Source organism: Dipodomys merriami, unplaced genomic scaffold (assembly GCF_024711535.1).
Source record: "Dipodomys merriami isolate MVZ:Mamm:240054 unplaced genomic scaffold, mDipMer1.0.p SCAF_37, whole genome shotgun sequence".
NCBI lineage: Eukaryota > Metazoa > Chordata > Mammalia > Rodentia > Heteromyidae > Dipodomys > Dipodomys merriami.
The window spans coordinates 3,485,537-3,502,683 of record NW_027205270.1 but is presented as its reverse complement, the minus strand read 5'-3'; the positions used below and the strand labels follow the sequence as shown (position 1 = coordinate 3,502,683).

The following is a 17,147-nucleotide window of genomic DNA, read 5'->3' as shown; positions in this document are numbered from 1 at the left end:
CATAATTGTCAGATCTCAGCCTCCTGAATAGCTAGGATTACAAGCACAAACCACTAGCACCAGGTGGGAGATGACTTTTCTAAGCTGGAAAGAACACTGACAGCCTGTTTTTGACTGCTCAGTGCCATAATTAACTGGCTGTTATCTTGAGACAGGTTTTTTTTTCCCTTTAGTACTAGGAATTGAAATGCATGAAGTGCCCTATCACTTCAGCCATGTCCCCAACGCTTTTTATGGTTTTTATCCAGAGTTGGCATCAAACTCAAGGTTCTCCTGACTCAGCCTTTTCTGTGGTGCTGGCACTATAGATATGGACTACTACCCAGTTTTGGGCCAGTGTCAACCAGTTTTTCCTCATGGGTTTGAATGCTGGCACTGTGCTTCTAAATGGTAAACTTTTAAGTTGTTGATGTTTACTCCCTGACCTCATCATTGTGATAACAGGTGTGTAATAAACATTTGTTGAAATTTACAGACATTTAGCATTGACCTTGCACCCTTAACTGTGATTACTTTTGACACAAAAATAAAATTCATGGGGCTTGGAAGGTGGCTCAGTGGTAGACCGCTTGCCTTGCATTCATGGGGCCCTGGGTTCGATTCCTCAGCACCGCATAAGCAGAAAAAGCTGGAAGTGGTGCTGTGACTCAACTGATAGAGTGCTAGCCTTGAGTTGAAGAGCTGAGGGACAACGCCCAGGCCCAGAGTTCAGGCCCACGACCAATTAAAAAAATAAAGTTGATGTGTGTAATAAATACCATAATAGAGATGTGGACCAGGGCTGGGAATATAGTTGAGGTAGAGCACTTGTGTAGAATGAATGAAGTTACAGGTTCAGTCCCCAGCACTGTGAAAAGGAAAAGAAAAGCTAACAAATTCAGCTGAACATTGGGTTGGGGCAGTATATACGCGCAAGGGTCTGGGTTCGATCCCCACTACTGCACAAAAGGGAAAATTGTAGGCCGAGTGGAGATGTGACTTCTCTCAAGGCCCAGGTAGGATGTCCACGACACAACTTGACCGGACGCCAGCCTGCAAGTACCAAGTTAGCTACTACCCAAGTCTGAGGTCTGTCCAAGTTAGCTGTGCTTGTTAGGGCACCGTTTTCCACGAGCGACTGGAGCCAGCTTCTAGAACAAACACAAAACGCTCGAAGCGCGGCGACGCTTCCTTCCGCTAGGCTGTCAACGAGTAAAAGAAGCCGAGAACTGATGAATGTAGGGACGCCCAGCCACCTCCCGCCAGTCACGGCGGTTCCGGGCTCCGGCACTCGATCTGACGTGGAGGGGCGGGACTTCCGGGAGGAAGTCTAGTGGAGCGGGAGGCGCGGGCGCAGGTGCTGTTGACAGGACGGTGGTCGCTGGGGTGCGGGCCGCGAGCCGGAGAGGCACGGCAGGACCTGTGCTCCACTGCCTCCTTTCGGCAGCGCCGCGACGCCGATCTCCGTGCCGGGATGGCCCGGGGCGAGCGGCGTCGCCGCGCTGCGCCGTCGGCTGAAGGAGCTCGGACAGTTGAGAGGGCGGCTCGGGGCGGTCCTGGGCGTCGGGACGGCCGGGGTGGCGGGACCCGTGGCGCGGTCCGGGGTGCCACGATGGCCGCCGTGGTCCTTGTTCTGGCCGTGGCTCTAGCTCTGTCGGGACGTTGGATGGTAGCGTGGCACCGTGCGCAGCGGGCGGTCACTCTGCACTCGGCACCCCCAGCACTGTCCCCCGACTCATCCAGCCCCGCCGTGGCCCCGGACCTCTTCTGGGGCACCTACCGCCCTCACGTCTACTTCGGCATGAAGACTCGCAGCCCGAAGCCTCTACTCACCGGTAACCGGGCCTAAGGGCGGGCATCCCAACCTTCCCGCCAGAATCAGGGTGGGGAGGCGTGGATCAGGAGTTATTAAGAGGGATGACCCGAAAGTTCTCGGAGTCCCTGAGGGACTGCGTTCTCTTTGACTTACACAGCCATTCTACCCCCAGGACTGATGTGGGCGCAACAGGGCGCAACCTCAGGGACCCCTAAGCTCAGGCACACGTGTGAGCAGGGGGACGGCGTGGGTCCCTATGGCTGGGAGTTCCACGACGGCCTCTCCTTCGGGCGACAACACATCCAGGATGGGGCCTTAAGGCTCACCACTGAGTTCGTCAAGAGGCCTGGGGGTCAGCACGGAGGGGACTGGAGCTGGAGAGTGACTATAGAGCCTCAGGTCAGGGCCTCAGGTTACCCTTTCCTAAGCCCAGACTCCCTCCATCCCTCCCTTACTGCCAGAATATGCAGCCTGAAATGGAGATTGACAGCGAGGGCAACGAATCTGGCTGCCTGGATTTGGTCCTACACTATTTGTATCACATCTCTGTCTACCACCTTTTAAGTCTTAAATTTCTTTGTTTGTAAAGCAGAGATAGTAGCATCACCACCTAACTCACAAGATTGTAAGAATTAAATGAAATCACCTGTGTCAAGTTCTTAGTACAGGGCATAGCACTCCAGTACTCTCCATTCCCAGAGAGCCCTAAAACCCACTTGTACCCACTTACTGAGTTGAGTGGTGATTCTCAACACTGTCAGATATTTGTTGGTCCATGTTATTCCTGCTTGGGATCCTTCTTCCTCACTAAACCTGATTCCCAAAATAATGCCAATCAAGTTCTGTTGTTTTTTGTTCTCTTTGGTACCCTAGACTTCAGGTACCTCTGCCTTCCCCTTGGTCTCCCTATTCTTCTATGTGGTGACAGATGGCCAGGAAGTCCTACTACCAGAGGCTGGACCCAAGGGACAATTGAAGTTCATCAGTGGGCATTCCAATGACCTTGGTGACTTCCGATTTTCTCTTCTACCACCAACCAGTCCAGGGGATACTGCACCTAAGTATGGCAGGTAAATGGGGAAAGAATGTGGTGGTAGTAGTAGGGGTGGTATGCATGTCAACTTGGCCTGATTCTATTTCCCCTAGCCTACCTTCTTTTCACCAGTTTTGTCTTATCCATCTCCTTGTTTCCTATACTGCCAAGGGTGCCCATCCTGACTCCTGATTGCCTATTTCCCTTTATAAACCTACCCCTTCTTCCTGAATAATATTTCCTGTTTGTCTTCTTGCCTTCAAGCTACAATGTCTTCTGGTCCTCCAACCCAGGACTGCCCCTTCTGACAGACATGGTGAAGAGTCGCCTAAATAGCTGGTTTCAGCATCGGCCCCCAGGGGCTTCTCCTGAACGTTACCTCGGCTTGCCTGGATCTCTGAAGTGGGAGGAGAGAGGCCCAAGCGGACAAGGGCAGGGACAAGGGCAATTCTTGATACAGCAGGTTACACTGAAAGTCCCATTTTCCGTGGAATTTGTGTTTGAATCGGGCAGTGCCCGGGCAGGGAGAAACCAAGCCCTGGGGCAGCTGGCAGGCAGCCTACTGACCCAGGCCCTAGAGAATCATGCTAAAGCCTTCCAAGAGCACTTTGAGAAGATCTTCCAGCTAAAAGAGAAAGGCCTGACCCCTGAGGAGCTGACCTTGGGTCAGGTTGCCCTCAGTGGCCTCCTAGGCGGGATTGGTTACTTCTATGGACAGAGTCTGGTATTGCCAGACCTGGGGGTGGAAGGATCAGAGCAGAAGGTGGACCCAGCCCTTTTTCCACCTGTCCCTCTTTTCTCAGGGGTACCGTCCAGGTCATTCTTCCCACGAGGCTTCCTTTGGGATGAGGGCTTTCACCAGCTAGTGGTCCAGCGGTGGGATCCACGCCTCACTCGGGAGGCCCTAGGCCACTGGCTGGGACTGCTCAATGCTGATGGCTGGATTGGGCGAGAGCAGATACTGGGCGATGAGGCCCGAGCCCGGGTGCCCCCAGAGTTCCTAGTGCAGCGGGCAGCCCATGCCAACCCTCCAACCCTGCTCTTGCCGGTAGAACACATGCTAGAAGGTGGTGACCCTGCTGACTTGGCCTTCCTCCGCAGGGCTTTCCCTCGCCTACATGCCTGGTTCTCCTGGCTCCATCAGAGCCAGGCAGGGCCAGTACCACTATCTTACCGCTGGCGGGGCCGGGACCCAGCCTTGCCTACCTTACTAAACCCCAAGACACTGCCCTCTGGGTTGGATGACTACCCCCGGGCTTCACATCCTTCCACCACAGAGCGCCACCTGGACCTAAGATGCTGGATAGCACTGGGTGCCCGTGTACTGTCACAGCTTGCAGAAAGGCTGGGGGAGGCTGAGGCCGCTGCTGAGCTGAGTCCCCTGGCGGCCTCACTGGAGGCACAGGATACACTGGATGAACTGCACTGGGCTCCAGAGCTAGGAGTCTTTGCAGACTTTGGAAACCACACAAAAGCAGTACAGCTGAAACCTAGGCCTCCTCATGGGCTGGTTCGGGTGGTGGGCCGGCCCCCACCTCGCTTGCAATATGTGGATGTCCTGGGCTATGTAACTCTTTTTCCCTTTCTGTTGCGGCTTCTAGACCCCAACTCACCCCGTCTTGGGCCCCTACTTGATGTTCTAGGTGACAGCCGCCATCTCTGGAGCCCCTTTGGACTGCGCTCCCTTGCAGCCTCTAGTTCCTTTTATGGTCAGCGCAATTCTGAGCATGACCCTCCTTATTGGCGAGGTGCTGTGTGGCTCAATGTCAACTACTTGGCCTTGGGAGCACTCCACCACTATGGGCATCTGGCTGGTCCCTTCCAGACCCAGGCTGCCAAGCTATATAGCGAGCTCCGTGCCAATGTGGTGGGCAATGTGCGGCGGCAGTACCAGGCCACAGGGTTCCTGTGGGAACAGTACAGTGACCGGGATGGACGGGGCATGGGCTGCCGCCCTTTCCATGGCTGGACCAGCCTGGTCTTATTGATCATGGCTGAAGAGTACTGAAGCAGAGATGGGAGGAGAGCCTGGCCACTCATGGCATTTTGAATTTGGAGACAAGATCTGTGGCTTCTGACCCTAGTCCCTCAGATGCCAGTAATTCAAACCTTCCTTAGCTCATCTCAGGTGTCTTCTACTATCATCCCACATAGCCCTGGGGTGAATGTGAATCAAGAGTCTATTTTTCTAAATAAAGTGGAAAAAAAAAAAAGCATAACCAAACTCTTGTTTTTACCAGTTATGGCCTGTCAAAAGGCATTAGCTCAGTTCAGGCATTGGGGCTCCCTACTGTCATAAGGGAAGATAAGATAAATGGGCCATTATCTGTCCCTTCAAACAACTAGTCAGGTCAAATACAATTGTAATATGTTGAGTTCTAGTTCACTCAAATCCACAAACGGCTGGTTCACATCTCTTTAATGAGATTAAAGGCTCCTGTGTATGTGTTGGGGGGTGGGTAAAGCTAGCAGTCTCCCAGTACTGCCCCCATCCCCAGGGCTCCCGCCCTTTCAGGTAGATTGTAGGAAGGACAGGAGGGGCCAAGAAGGACTTGAAAACAGGGCTGTCTCTGGTGGCTAAGAAACCTATCCATCCAAGACTACTTATGGTATGTCTCCATTTGAAGCCAGCCCCACAGGAGAGACCTGTAGCATGGGTTCTGGGGGCAGTGCACAAGGAGATTGGCCCTCCAGACCTGGTGGGGTGGCACTAACCCTCATCTCTTTGACTGGCTCACCTTCACTGGAGTCAGGACAAGGGCACAGCTCAATACCTGAGTCACCAGTTAGGCGACGGTAGCGGCAAGAGGGGGGGGTGTGGGCAGGGCTCACTCCTGCCCCAGGCTCACTCTCCTGATGAGGGGGAGCACTCTGGTGGGAGGAAACACCTTCCACATTTGTCCCCTCGCAGTGGGCAGGGCAGCTGGATGCAGAGGAACAGCAGGTGCATTCACTGGAAGCGGTCAAGGGGTGGCCGGGGGCCATAGTGTAAGGAGGTGGCGGTGTGCCTGGGCGATGAACCACATCCTCATAGGCTGGGGGTTTGAAGGCGCTGAGAAGGCCTGTAGAGAAGAGAACAGTATAGGCAGTGGAAGGCAACCAGGATGGGAGAGTGTCATATTAGGGGAAAAAAGGTTCCTTGAGGGCTGGGAATGTGGCTTCGCAGTAGAGTGCTTGCCTAGCATGCATGAAGTCCTGGGTTTGATTCCTCAGTACCACATAAACAGCCTGAAGTGGGGCTGTGACAAGTGGTAGAGTGCAAAAAGAAGCTCAGGGACAGTGCCCAGGCCCTGAGTTCAAGCACAAGGACTGACAAAAAAAAAAAAAAAAAAAGTGTTCCTTGAAATGTCTGCAAAAGGGAAGATGGGGTGATTCAGGATCCTGATTTGAGAAGGGATACTAGGAGTGGACCCAGAGCCTCAAGTCACTCACGAAGGTCAAGCAGTGAACTGGTGGGAACAGGGCCAGCCCCATGGCATGCCCCATGGTAGGCCAACAAGTTGATCTCACGTTGCCGCTGCTGTTGTTGCAGCCGGAGTTTAGCTCGTCGGTGGCGGAAGGCGCAACAGCAGCTAAAGAGGATGAGGACAGTCCAGAGTAGCCAGAACCCTGAAGAAGGCAAGGATAATATATCTCAGATACCTCCTAAGCAGAAAGGGATCCTTGAAGGCTGGAATTATGAGGCAGAAGGGAGGGTGGGCAGAGGAACTTGAGAATTATCTCTTGGAGACTCACACCAGAGCTCATAGTAGTAAGTGCAGCAGCCAGTCTCCCCGCAGCAGTGACCACTCTCACAGAGGTAGGGCTGGTTGTTCACGCCTGGGCACAGCTCTCGAAGCTGGGGGGCAAGGAGGCACTTAGAACTAAGGGAGATTCTAGCTCAAGACACCATTCATCCCAACTCCTGCATGCACATACAAATCCCACCCTGTGAGCCAAGGTCAGCTTGGAAAGATGCCAATAGAGGATTAATAAGGGGGCAGTCAAATATCTTCAGGGTTGTCCATGTGGAAGAGGATTTGGACTAGGAAAAAAAAATCAATCTAGAAAACAAAAATATGGACATGCAAAGAAAAAGATTTCAGTTGTGTACATTCAAGACCTGTCTCAGTCAAGCCTGTCACCCTAGGGTGCTTTCTGTTAAGACAGTGTGAGATATTTTAAAGCCTCAGACAACAGGGAGGGATTTAAGGTCACTTCCAAAGCTAAAATGCTTCCATCATCCCCCACAGACTGACACCCCCACCCTCCCTTAGATCTTTCCACCCGTGGCTCTCAGGTTCTCTAGGGTGGAGAGGCAGTGTGAGACGCAGAGCAGGGCTCCCAACCAGCTGGGATTACTGTGGGTGATAAAGGATGGCACCAAAGGCACAGGTCTGGGTGCCATCTCTTCTCCAAATTGCTCCCTTAGGAGAAAATACTGCTGGACTCTGTTGTGACAATAGGCATATAGAAAAACACCAGAAATAACTGTTGCAAGACCGAGGGAGGGAGCCTCACTATGTTTCTGGTCACTGGGGAGTCACTGCAAGCTTCCACTGCAGCCATGGGATGGTGTCTATGAGGCTGCAGGTAAAGTCAACTGCGTCTACATTTCAAAGTTTAGACAAAGAGTGAAAGGGATATGCTTAGGAACTTCACAGTACCTTTGGCTCCGTAAGTTCCTCCCCTAACCTGCAACAGGAAGGGACAGGAAAGGGGAAAGCGAGATAAATGGCTGTCGTGATAGGCTTTTGGAGCTGTTGGGATACCTGCTGTTGCGGCGCCCGAAGTGCCCCCCAGGCCTCCTCGCTGCCGTTCCCGCTGCTGGCCCGAGCCATGCCTCCACCTACAGCCCCCTGAAGACCACAGCCTCCTCTACCGCCAGCTGCCCCGCCCCTGCCACCTCTACGGCCACCGCCATGGTCCCTGCCCGGCCCATCTTCAGTGCCGCCACCATCGCTCAGCGGCCCGAGCTTCCATCCGGGGAGAGATCGGCCAACTAAAACCTTGGTTGCCTAGTCCAACCAATGACTACCGCTCATGAACGGACCGGCCAATAGGAGCAGAAAAGAGAGCTCTCCCTATGACCAATCCACCGCAGCGCCTCCTCCGCTCTCCCAGACAACAAGAGCTTGCACAGACAAAGAGTGGGGGACGGCTCAACCGAGGGCCCTGACTGACAGCAACAACAGCCAATACAGACAACAGAACGGGCCTTGACTTGTCAGCCAATGGGAGACCGTCCAGAAGAGCAAAGTTCTCGCTGATTGGCTCGAACCATATTTCCCATCCGGATGGAACAGGAGAGGTTCGGAAAAAAGTCTACCCGAGTTCGGTCGGTCGGTGGCAGATCTGTTGTGCTTCTTGCCGTCGTTCCTAAGCCCCTGGGAGGGCAAGTTGTGTGTTCCCAAGATTCGTCTTCCCTTATCCCCTCTTCCCCCAATTGTGTACAAACAGGAGCGCCGGATATAATTTAATAAGTGGGAGAAGACAATGAAAACCAGACATAGACGAGGGTGTAAAGTCCAAGTTTGACTACTTAAGTAGCCAACAGCGGGGATGCAGGGCCTTCAGGTCCCCCCAGCCGCATCTGCAGGTTGATGCGGTAGCACTGAAGACTACATAGTGCCTGGCCGGTTCGGGAGCAGGCGTAGCGGCGCGGGTGGGGGCAGCCGGGGACGGAGCAGCGTGGAGGAGGGCCCGGAGGGGGTGGCCGCTGAGACACAGCGGCGGGGGCAGGGACGCCAGGTGGGAAGGAAAGGGTGGAACCCTGTGCCCCGCTGCAGTAGCGAACCATGGGAGCCAGGGCTGCAGCGCGCCCGCCCCTCCGTTCGCCCCGCGCCGTCCCCCGGCCTCCGCGGCCGCTGGGCGCCGCAGTCTTGGTGAGGCGCTCGATCGTCTGGTTCTTGTGTTCCTCGGCTCGCCGCGCGGCCTGCAGCCGCCGCTTCCGGGCCCGCTCTTCCCTCTTCAGCAACATCTCCTCGGTGAGGGCAGGGGCCGGGCAGCCCGCAGCCACGGGCAGCGGCAGCATGGGGGAAGGCTGACTCTGCGCCTTCTGGAGCAGTGCTCGCTGCAGGGAAAGTGAAGGAGGGTGTTTGAAAATAGGAGATGAGAGTGGTGCGGTCCACCAGGGTCTCGGGAGGGGGAAAGAGGGCACATGGAGAGTAGGGTCTTGCAGCATGAGCACTGGTAGGCGAGAATTAATAAACACCCACTTTGGGGGCTCTTCCTATATAGTTTCCTCCCAGGTCTCACGTTCCAACGGTATCTCCTTGATTCTAAAGGAGACGAGTTCCAAAACTCTGTATCACCTTTTCTCAAGTTTTTGTTTTTAATTAAAGAGAAGTCTTGATAGCATCAATTGAGTAACTGCACACCAAACAAAAAAAGATACTTTTTTTCCCAGCCAGCACTGGGGCTGGGGCTTGAACTCAGGACCTGGATGCTGGTATTTTTTGCTCAAGGCTAGTGCTTTACCACTCCAGTCACAGTTCCACTTCTAACTTTTTGGTGGTTAGCTGGAAATAAGAATCTCACAGACTGGGGCTGGGAAGGTGGCTCAGTGGTAGAGCACTTGCCTTGCATGCATGAGGCCCTGGGTTCCATTCCTCAGTACCACATAAGAAAAAAGCCGGAAGTGGCGCTGTGGCTCATAGTGGTAGAGCGCTAGCTTTGAGCTAAAGAGCTGAGGGACAGCGCCCAGGCCCAGAGTTCAGGCCCCACAACTGGACCCCCCCCCCAAAAAAAAAAAAAAAAAAAAGAATCTGAGAGACTTTTACTGTTTGGCCTGGCTTCAAACCACAATCCTCAGATCTGTCTCCTGAGTAGCTAGGATTACAGATGTGAGCCACTAACACCAGACTCTCAGAATTATTATTATTATTATTATTGTCAGTTGTTGGGCTTGAACTCTGGGCCTGGGCGCTGTCCCTCAGCTCTTCAGCTCAAGGCTAGTGCTCTACCACTTGAGCCACAGCACCACCTCTGTTTTTTTGAGTGGCTTATTGGAGATAAGAGTCTCATGGAACTTTCTTGCCCAGGCTGGCTTTGAACCATGATCCTCTGAGTACCTAGGATTACAGGTAATAGCTACCAGTGCCCAGTTTCAGAATTATTCTTGATTACTTTTTCTTTAATCCAACCCCACCCCTCACAACATAACCACTAACAGCTTGTGTGTGTGTGTGTGTGTGTGTGTGTGTGTGTGTGTGTGTGTGCACACGTGTGTTCACCCACAGACAGACGGGGACACAACACACACACACACACACAAACGCACGCACGCACGCACGCACGCTTGCGCGCGTCTGCAACAAGATTTGAATTTCAGGGCCTTGAACCTGCTTAAGTGCTCTTTTGAGCTATACCTTCAATTGGTTTCTGCCAGTTAATTGAAGTCTCTGGACTTTTCTGTCCAGGCTGCTTCAAACCTCAATCTTTGGATCACAGCCTCTTGAGCAGATAGGATTATAGGTGTGGGACACCTATAATCCTGTCTACAATCATATCTAATGGCCAGTCTCTGAGCTTCTCTCCCACCCTCCAGTTTCTATCTCATTTTCTATATAGAAGCCATTATCTATATATTATAATCAAATATGTTATTTCTCTGCATAAAACCCATCATTGTCTTAGTCACTTTTTTTTTTTCCTTCTTTTACCCTGCTTTGCATGTTGTAGTTTCAGGGTTTTTATGCCTGTTGGCCTCTTTGCCTGAAAAGCTATAGTACTGAAAATGTTTATGTTTTCAAAAAGAAATTTCCCTTAACTACTCTAAATTTTTTTCTTGTCTTTATTACCTTACTTTTTTTTTTTTTTTTTGCCAGTCTGGAGCTTGAACTCAGGGCACCAGCTTCTTTTGCTCAAGGCTAGCACTCTACCATGTGAGCCACAGCACCACCTCTGGCATTTTCCTGTTTATGTGGTACTGAGGAATTGAACCCAGGACTTCACGCATGACAGGCAAGCATTCTACCACTAAGCCACATTCCCATCTTTGTCATAAACGCCACCTTTTTGAAATTGTTTATTAACTTATGTGCCACCATCCCTCCCTCAAGCACACACTAGACAAAATAACAGATCCAAGAGAACTGAAACTGTTGAGGTCTTTCTGCTTTCCCACTGATACCCTCACTGCCTAACAAAGTACTTGGGACATGGCAAGTTCTCTCTCTCATCTATACACACAAACACACACACACAAATGCTAAGTGAATAAAGAACAAACCAACTTACCTGTCGAGCAGTGAGCAGCCGCTCATTAATCTCCTTCTTGAGGTCTCCATTGTCATCCAGCTCCCCTTTCTCCAGGGCATCCAGCCACCTTTGTTCCTCCTCTTCCTCTTGGCCCCCTAAACTTCCTGACAACTCCGGAAGCGGGGAGGGGGACAGATTACTGTCTTCATCTGGGAAGGAAAATAGAAGAGTTAAAAGTTGAATTGTTCAAAGAATCCTCAAGTAGCCAGGTTAATATTGGAACATTCAGTATTACCCACTTCAAACCATCCTCCCTTCTTTTAGCCAGATACAAGATTAACCCAAGTTTCCCACCTCCAGATCCTTCTCACCCAGCCAGGCTCGGTATTGCTCTAGGGGGACTCCTTCCATAGGTTCTTCTTCATTATCCACCACCATCAAAGGAGAGGGTGATCGAGGACCCTCAGGGATCACAGTGAAGGTAGGAACACTGCAGAAAAGCAACTCTGTAAAGTGAGCAAATGTGTCCCCCTGCTCAGTAGCTGCAGACAGGCTTTCCAATCCTTGCTGTCTTGATCTGGGCCCTGATTATCAGTACCTACACTCTTGTCTTCTAGAAAGCCCATCCACCTTCCCCCGTCTCTCTTTATCTGCTCCTAGAAGTTTCCCAAGTAAAACCTTTTCCCAATCGGTCTCACCTCTTGGTGCCCAGGACCTGGCCACCAAGCTTGATTTTGAGTTTAAGCTGGGGCTTGACAGAAGAGGGCTGTGTCAACCCAGCGTCCTCTTCTTGATGATGTTTCTTCTTATGTTTCTTCTTGTGCTTTTTGTGTTTTTTCTTGTGCATTCCGTGGCCGTGGGCAGCAGCCAGGCTCAACTCTAATGCTTCCCCTGTGAGAGAAGAGCTTGTCAAATGTGTTCGACCGAACCCCGGAATTAAATACACCCCAGAAGGGTCCCGCTCTTCCCGCATTACTACCTGTTACCATAACAACAGCACTGCCAGTGATTAGGGGCCTAGGAAACCCGGAGGAATGAAAGAGGTTACTTTTCCAAGAAGACCTCAAGGTGATTGACCCGCACTTACCCGGCTCTGGGGCCTCCATTGCCCCAGGGGTGCTCCCGCGCCTCCACAGCTTACTCATGGGGTCTTGTAAGGAAAGGGGACTGGAAATCGTCCGGACACCTGCCGCATGCCTTTTCCGCCCCGCGGAAGGACTGACTCCAGCAAAAATAATCGGCTACTTCCGGTGCGCCGCCACCATGCTTGTGCGGGGCAGGCTTCACAGCCAAAGCCTTCCCCGGGAAACTACCATCCCGCCGACGAAGGTTCCCCCCAATGGAGCACGTCGCTCCCCCCGTGCCCCAAACAGGAAGAAACGAGGCTTTCCAGATGATGTTTTTGCTGTTCTGCGTTTTATGCAATGCTGAGGCGTGTGCCCTGGATCTGGGTGCTTTCTGTTAGCTTTGTGCCTCAAGGCTAGTGCTCTACTGCTTGAGCCATTGCTTCCTTCTGGGTGATTAATTGGAGGTAAAAGTCTCATGGACTTTCCTTTCCTCCCCGGCCTGTGTAGCTAGGACTACAGGCGGGAGCCACGGGTGCCAGTCCTGGGGCTGAAACTCTGGGCTTGGGCACTGGCCCTGAGCTGCTTTTGCTCAAGGCTGGCCCTCTACCACAGCACCACTTCTGGCTTTTTCTGTTTATGTGGTACTGAGGAATCGAACCCAGAGCTTTATGGATACTAGGCAAGCACTCGACCACTAAGCCATATTCTCAGACGTTTATACTTTTATTCATTTTTGCTTATGTCGGTTGTGGGATTGAATTCAGGCCACAGTGCTCTGTTATTGAGCTTTTTCACTGAAGGCTTTTCTGTTGGTTAATTGGAGAGAAGACTCTCATGGACTTTTCCTGCCAGGCTTTGACCAGCGATCTTCAGATCTCAGCCTCCTGAGTAGCTAGGATTACAGGCGTGAGCCACCAGCACCCGGCTGCAGTTTCATATTCTCTCTCTCTCTCTTCTTTCTTCCTCTTTCTCTCTCTTTCCTTTTCTTTTTTGTTGTTGTTGATCATGGGGTTTGAACTCTGGACCTGAGCACTGTCCCTCAGCTCTTCAGCTCAAGGCTAGCACTCTACCATTTGAGCCACAGCACCACTTCCGGCTTTTTTCTTTTTGCTTATGCGGTGTTGAGGAATCGAACCCAGGGCCTCAGGCATGCAAGGCAAGCGCTCTACCACTGAGCCACCTTCCCAGCCGCTCTAGTGGTTTATTGGAGATGAGAGTCTCACGGACTTTCCTGGCTGGATTGGCTTTGAACTATGACCCTCAGATCTCAGCCTCCTGAGTAGCTAGGATTACAGGCATGAGCCACCGGTGCCCGGTGCTGTGGTTTCATTTTTTAAAGTATAATATATTCTAGTGTATATACACAGAAAAAATGAACATAATATGGTACTGTTAATGTTGGTTATCTTTAGAGGGTGGGGTTAGAGAACTTTCATTATCTAGGTCTTATAATAAGCTTTATATAGCCAGAGTATGTCACATAACATCTACATGTGCTTACTTATGTACATGCATGTCTGAACATAGTAGCATCAGTAAACAAGGGAAGAAAGGCACTTATTTAAAGATATTTCAGTCTAATAATTACCCAGAATCAATGGGCAATTATGTCTGGAAATTCCATAAAAAGTTATTATTGTACAGTGATCAAGATTACAAGAATGGACTTTGAAGTGAGACAAGCTTATTATCAAATCCCAGCTCCAACATTTATTAGCTATGCAACATTAGGATCAAAGTTATTTAAACTCTGAACCTCAAATTCCAGCTCTGTGAGATAAAATAAAGTAAGATATGTTTCACAGGGCTCTTTCAAGGAATAAAACAATTCAATAGTGCAAACTCAGGTAGTATCAGGCACATAAATGTTTCTTTCTTTTTTTTTTTTTGGTCGTGGGACTTGAACTCAGGGCCTGGGCGCTGTTCCTGAGCTTTTGCTCAGGAAACTCATTCTACCACTTGAGCCACAGCACTACTTCTGGCTTTTTCTGTGTATGTGGTGCTGAGGAATTGAACCCAGGGCTTCATGCATGCTAGGCAAGCACTCTACAGCTGAGCCACCTTCCCAGCCCACATAAAATGTTTCTAGAGACTGTGGATATGGCTCAAGTGGTAGAGCACCCGACATGAAGCCTTGAGTTTCAAACCTAGTACTGAAATAGCAAATAATGGGAGTTAAAGTGAAGGACTGCATGCAGTTAGTATAGTGAGAACATAGTGAAGTTTGTAACATTCTTTCATATCCTTTTTTTTTCCTTTCTGACTCTCATAACTCCATAAGGGAGGTACTATTGTTTGCATTTTATCAATAAGGAAACTGAGGCTCAGCGAGATGAAATGCTTTGGTCAAAGCCATACAACTGGGGAGTGTCAGAGCTAGTCTCAGACAGAGGTGTCCTGACATCCCTCTTGTGGTGTTTCCTCTACATCCTGGTGCCCAGCAGGGAGGAAGCTGCAACTGGCCCCATTAGTATGTTTTTACTTTGCTTTGTTTAGTGTGGGAACATTTGAACTTGTTTATAGGCTGACAGGAACTCTTCCTTCTGAGAGAGTTCTTAGCCTTTTTAACTTAACATTTTGAAATGTTTTCAAATTTACAAAAAAAAATTAAGAAGTCTCCTATCTCTCTAAACCAGATTTTATAGATTTTTAAACAAATTTACTTGTATTCATAACCATTAGCATTACTCTTTTTCTTTTGAGTACAAATTGCAAAATAATTCTATTCTACCCCTAAATATTTCTTTTCTTTTTTTTTTTTTTTTTGTCGGTCGTGGGGCTTGAACTCTGGGCCTGGGCACTGTCCCTTAGCTCTTCAGCTCAAGGCGAGCGCTCTACCACTTGAGCTACAGCGCCACTTCCGGTTTTCTGGTGGTTTATTGGAGATAGGAGTCTCACGGTCTTTCCTGCCCTGGCTGGCTTTGAACTGCGATCCTCAGATCTCAGCCTCCTGAGTAGCTAGGATTACAGGCGTGAGCCACCAGCGCCCGGCTTATCTACCCCTAAATATTTCAATATATGTTTTCCTCCAAACAAGTACAATGTTGTGTTAACTTCATATAACCCTCGCTGTTAGGAAATTGACATTGAAACAAAACTATTCAATCTGTAGACCCTATTTAAATTTCATCAATACACTACATTTTCTTTACTTTTTTTGTTGTTGTTGGTGGTGGTGGTCTTGGGGCTTTAACTCTAGGCCTGGGCGCTGTCTATGAGCACTTCAGCTCAAGGCGAGCGCTCTTCCACTTGAGCCACAGCACCACTTCCAGTTTTCTGGTGGTTAATTAGAGATAAGAATCTCATGAACTTTCCTGCCTGGGCTGGCTTTGAACCACAATCCTCAGATCTCAGCCTCCTGAGTAGCTCAGATTACAGGCGTGAGCCACTGGCCTGGCAATATGCTACATTTTCTTTTCTAGTCCAACACCCAAATATCGTGTGTCACATTTATTTATCAAGTGTCTCTAATCTGTTTCAATATGGAACATTATTTTATTCTTGTCTTTTATGATCTTGATTATTTCATATAATTAGCAATTAATTGCACCTCAAATCTTCTTGGTTTTGATACTGTCACTGTGCGAAACTTAATTTAACTATTTTAGAGGATGATTTTTGACTTTAGAATATGGTATCTCTGGTGTTAACTTGTATTTATATTTACAAATTCTAGGTATTCAGGATATGAAGTGATAGCGTGCTTTCCTAAACTTATAAATTACTTGCAGAACTACCATATGCACAAAAATCAGATACTAGACACTAAGGATGTTATAATCTGAGGATCGCAGTTTGAAGCCAACCTAGGCGGGAAAGTCTATGAGACTCTTTTTTTTGGGGGGGGTCCGGTCGTGGGGCCTGAATGCTGGGCCTGGGCGCTGTCCCTCAGCTCTTCAGCTCAAGGCTAGCGCTCTACCACTTGAGCCACAGCGCCACTTCCAGCTTTTTTCTTTTTGCTTATGTGGTGCTGAGGAATCGAACCCAGGGCCTCAGGCCTGCAAAGCAAGCACTCTACCACTGAGCCACCTTCCCAGCCCTATGAGACTCTTATCTCCAATTACCATAAAAAAGCTAGAAGTGAAGCTATAACGGAAGTAGTAGAGTGTTAGCTTTGAGTAAAAAAGTAAAAAAAAAAGGATAACACCCAGGCCTTGATTTCAAGTCCTGGTAGTAGCACACACATGCACATACACACACAAACACACTCCACACACACACACACACACACACATACCACAAAACCAAAACCATAAAAAACCTTGTGGATGTCTGCCCATCTCATTAGTGATTATGTTAACCTTGATTACTTGGTCAAAGTGGCTCCTTTTATTGTATATCACCATATTTGCCTTGATACATAAGTATTTTGGGAGAAAAAGATTCTAAACAATCCTAATATTGTGTTCTTCATTGAACCTCCACTCATCAGGGTTAGTATCCACTGATGAATACTATATGAATGAACTGTACCATAAATATTGCCAAGTGGTGATCAACATTTATTTTTGCATTTACATGTATTAGTTAACATTGCACAGTAAAAAAGAGCCTTCTTTTGCATTATCTACATATAATGTTTATTCATTTTTATTACCTTTACATAGGAGTTTCAATTCAACATATCCATTTTTGTGCACGTATGTATGTGTGTGCTGTTCCTGGAGCTTGAACTCAAGGCCTGGGTATTGTACCTGGGTTTTGTTTGTTTGTTTGTGTGCTGAAGGCTAGTGCTCTACCACTTGAGCCACACCCCTAATTACAGCTCAGGCTGGCTTTGGACCACAATCCTCAGATCTCAGCTTGATGTGCAGCTAGGATTATAGGCATGATCTACCCATGCCCAGCAACATTTTAATTGATGAGTATAATGCATCTTTTTTTTTGGGGGGGGGGGTCCGGTCGTGGGGCCTGAACTCTGAGCCTGGGCGCTGTCCCTCAGCTCTCAGCTCAAGGCTAGCGTTCTACCACTTGAGACACAGTGCCACTTCCGGCTTTTTTCTTTTTACTTATGTGGTGCTGAGGAATGGAACCCAGGGCCTCAGGCATGCAAGGCAAGCGCTCTACCACT

The 17,147-nt window shown here is 49.6% G+C and overlaps 3 protein-coding genes across 5 annotated transcripts; 1 reads left to right on the top strand and 2 right to left on the bottom strand.

Annotated features, from left to right (window-relative positions):
* Positions 1 to 1,312: 1,312 nt before the first annotated feature.
* Mogs (mannosyl-oligosaccharide glucosidase) lies at positions 1,313 to 5,051 on the top strand. 2 transcript variants are annotated; one of them, XM_069989045.1, is made up of 4 exons: positions 1,313 to 1,814; positions 1,968 to 2,194; positions 2,669 to 2,865; positions 3,093 to 5,051. In XM_069989045.1, the coding sequence occupies exons 1-4, from the start codon at positions 1,454 to 1,456 to the stop codon at positions 4,834 to 4,836; spliced, it is 2,529 nt and encodes an 842-aa protein (XP_069845146.1). In that variant the 5' UTR covers positions 1,313 to 1,453; the 3' UTR covers positions 4,837 to 5,051. The 2 variants fall into 2 exon arrangements, with proteins under 2 accessions (XP_069845146.1, XP_069845147.1); XM_069989046.1 differs by lacking the exon at positions 1,968 to 2,194 and having other exon boundaries at positions 2,724 to 2,865.
* A 179-nt stretch (positions 5,052 to 5,230) lies between these two features.
* On the bottom strand, positions 5,231 to 7,836 carry Wbp1 (WW domain binding protein 1). Of its 2 annotated transcripts, none has more exons than XM_069989047.1 (4): positions 7,714 to 7,836; positions 6,564 to 6,666; positions 6,261 to 6,437; positions 5,231 to 5,890 (listed from the first exon to the last, which is right to left on the bottom strand). In XM_069989047.1, exons 1-4 carry the CDS (start codon positions 7,765 to 7,767, stop codon positions 5,433 to 5,435), a joined length of 792 nt encoding a protein of 263 aa, XP_069845148.1. In that variant the 5' UTR covers positions 7,768 to 7,836; the 3' UTR covers positions 5,231 to 5,432. The 2 variants fall into 2 exon arrangements, with proteins under 2 accessions (XP_069845148.1, XP_069845149.1); XM_069989048.1 differs by having other exon boundaries at positions 7,580 to 7,814.
* A 432-nt stretch (positions 7,837 to 8,268) lies between these two features.
* On the bottom strand, positions 8,269 to 12,224 carry Ino80b (INO80 complex subunit B). The gene is made up of 5 exons (XM_069989044.1): positions 12,097 to 12,224; positions 11,708 to 11,900; positions 11,381 to 11,499; positions 11,049 to 11,218; positions 8,269 to 8,880 (listed from the first exon to the last, which is right to left on the bottom strand). Exons 1-5 carry the CDS (start codon positions 12,152 to 12,154, stop codon positions 8,350 to 8,352), a joined length of 1,071 nt encoding a protein of 356 aa, XP_069845145.1. The 5' UTR covers positions 12,155 to 12,224; the 3' UTR covers positions 8,269 to 8,349.
* Positions 12,225 to 17,147: the final 4,923 nt, after the last annotated feature.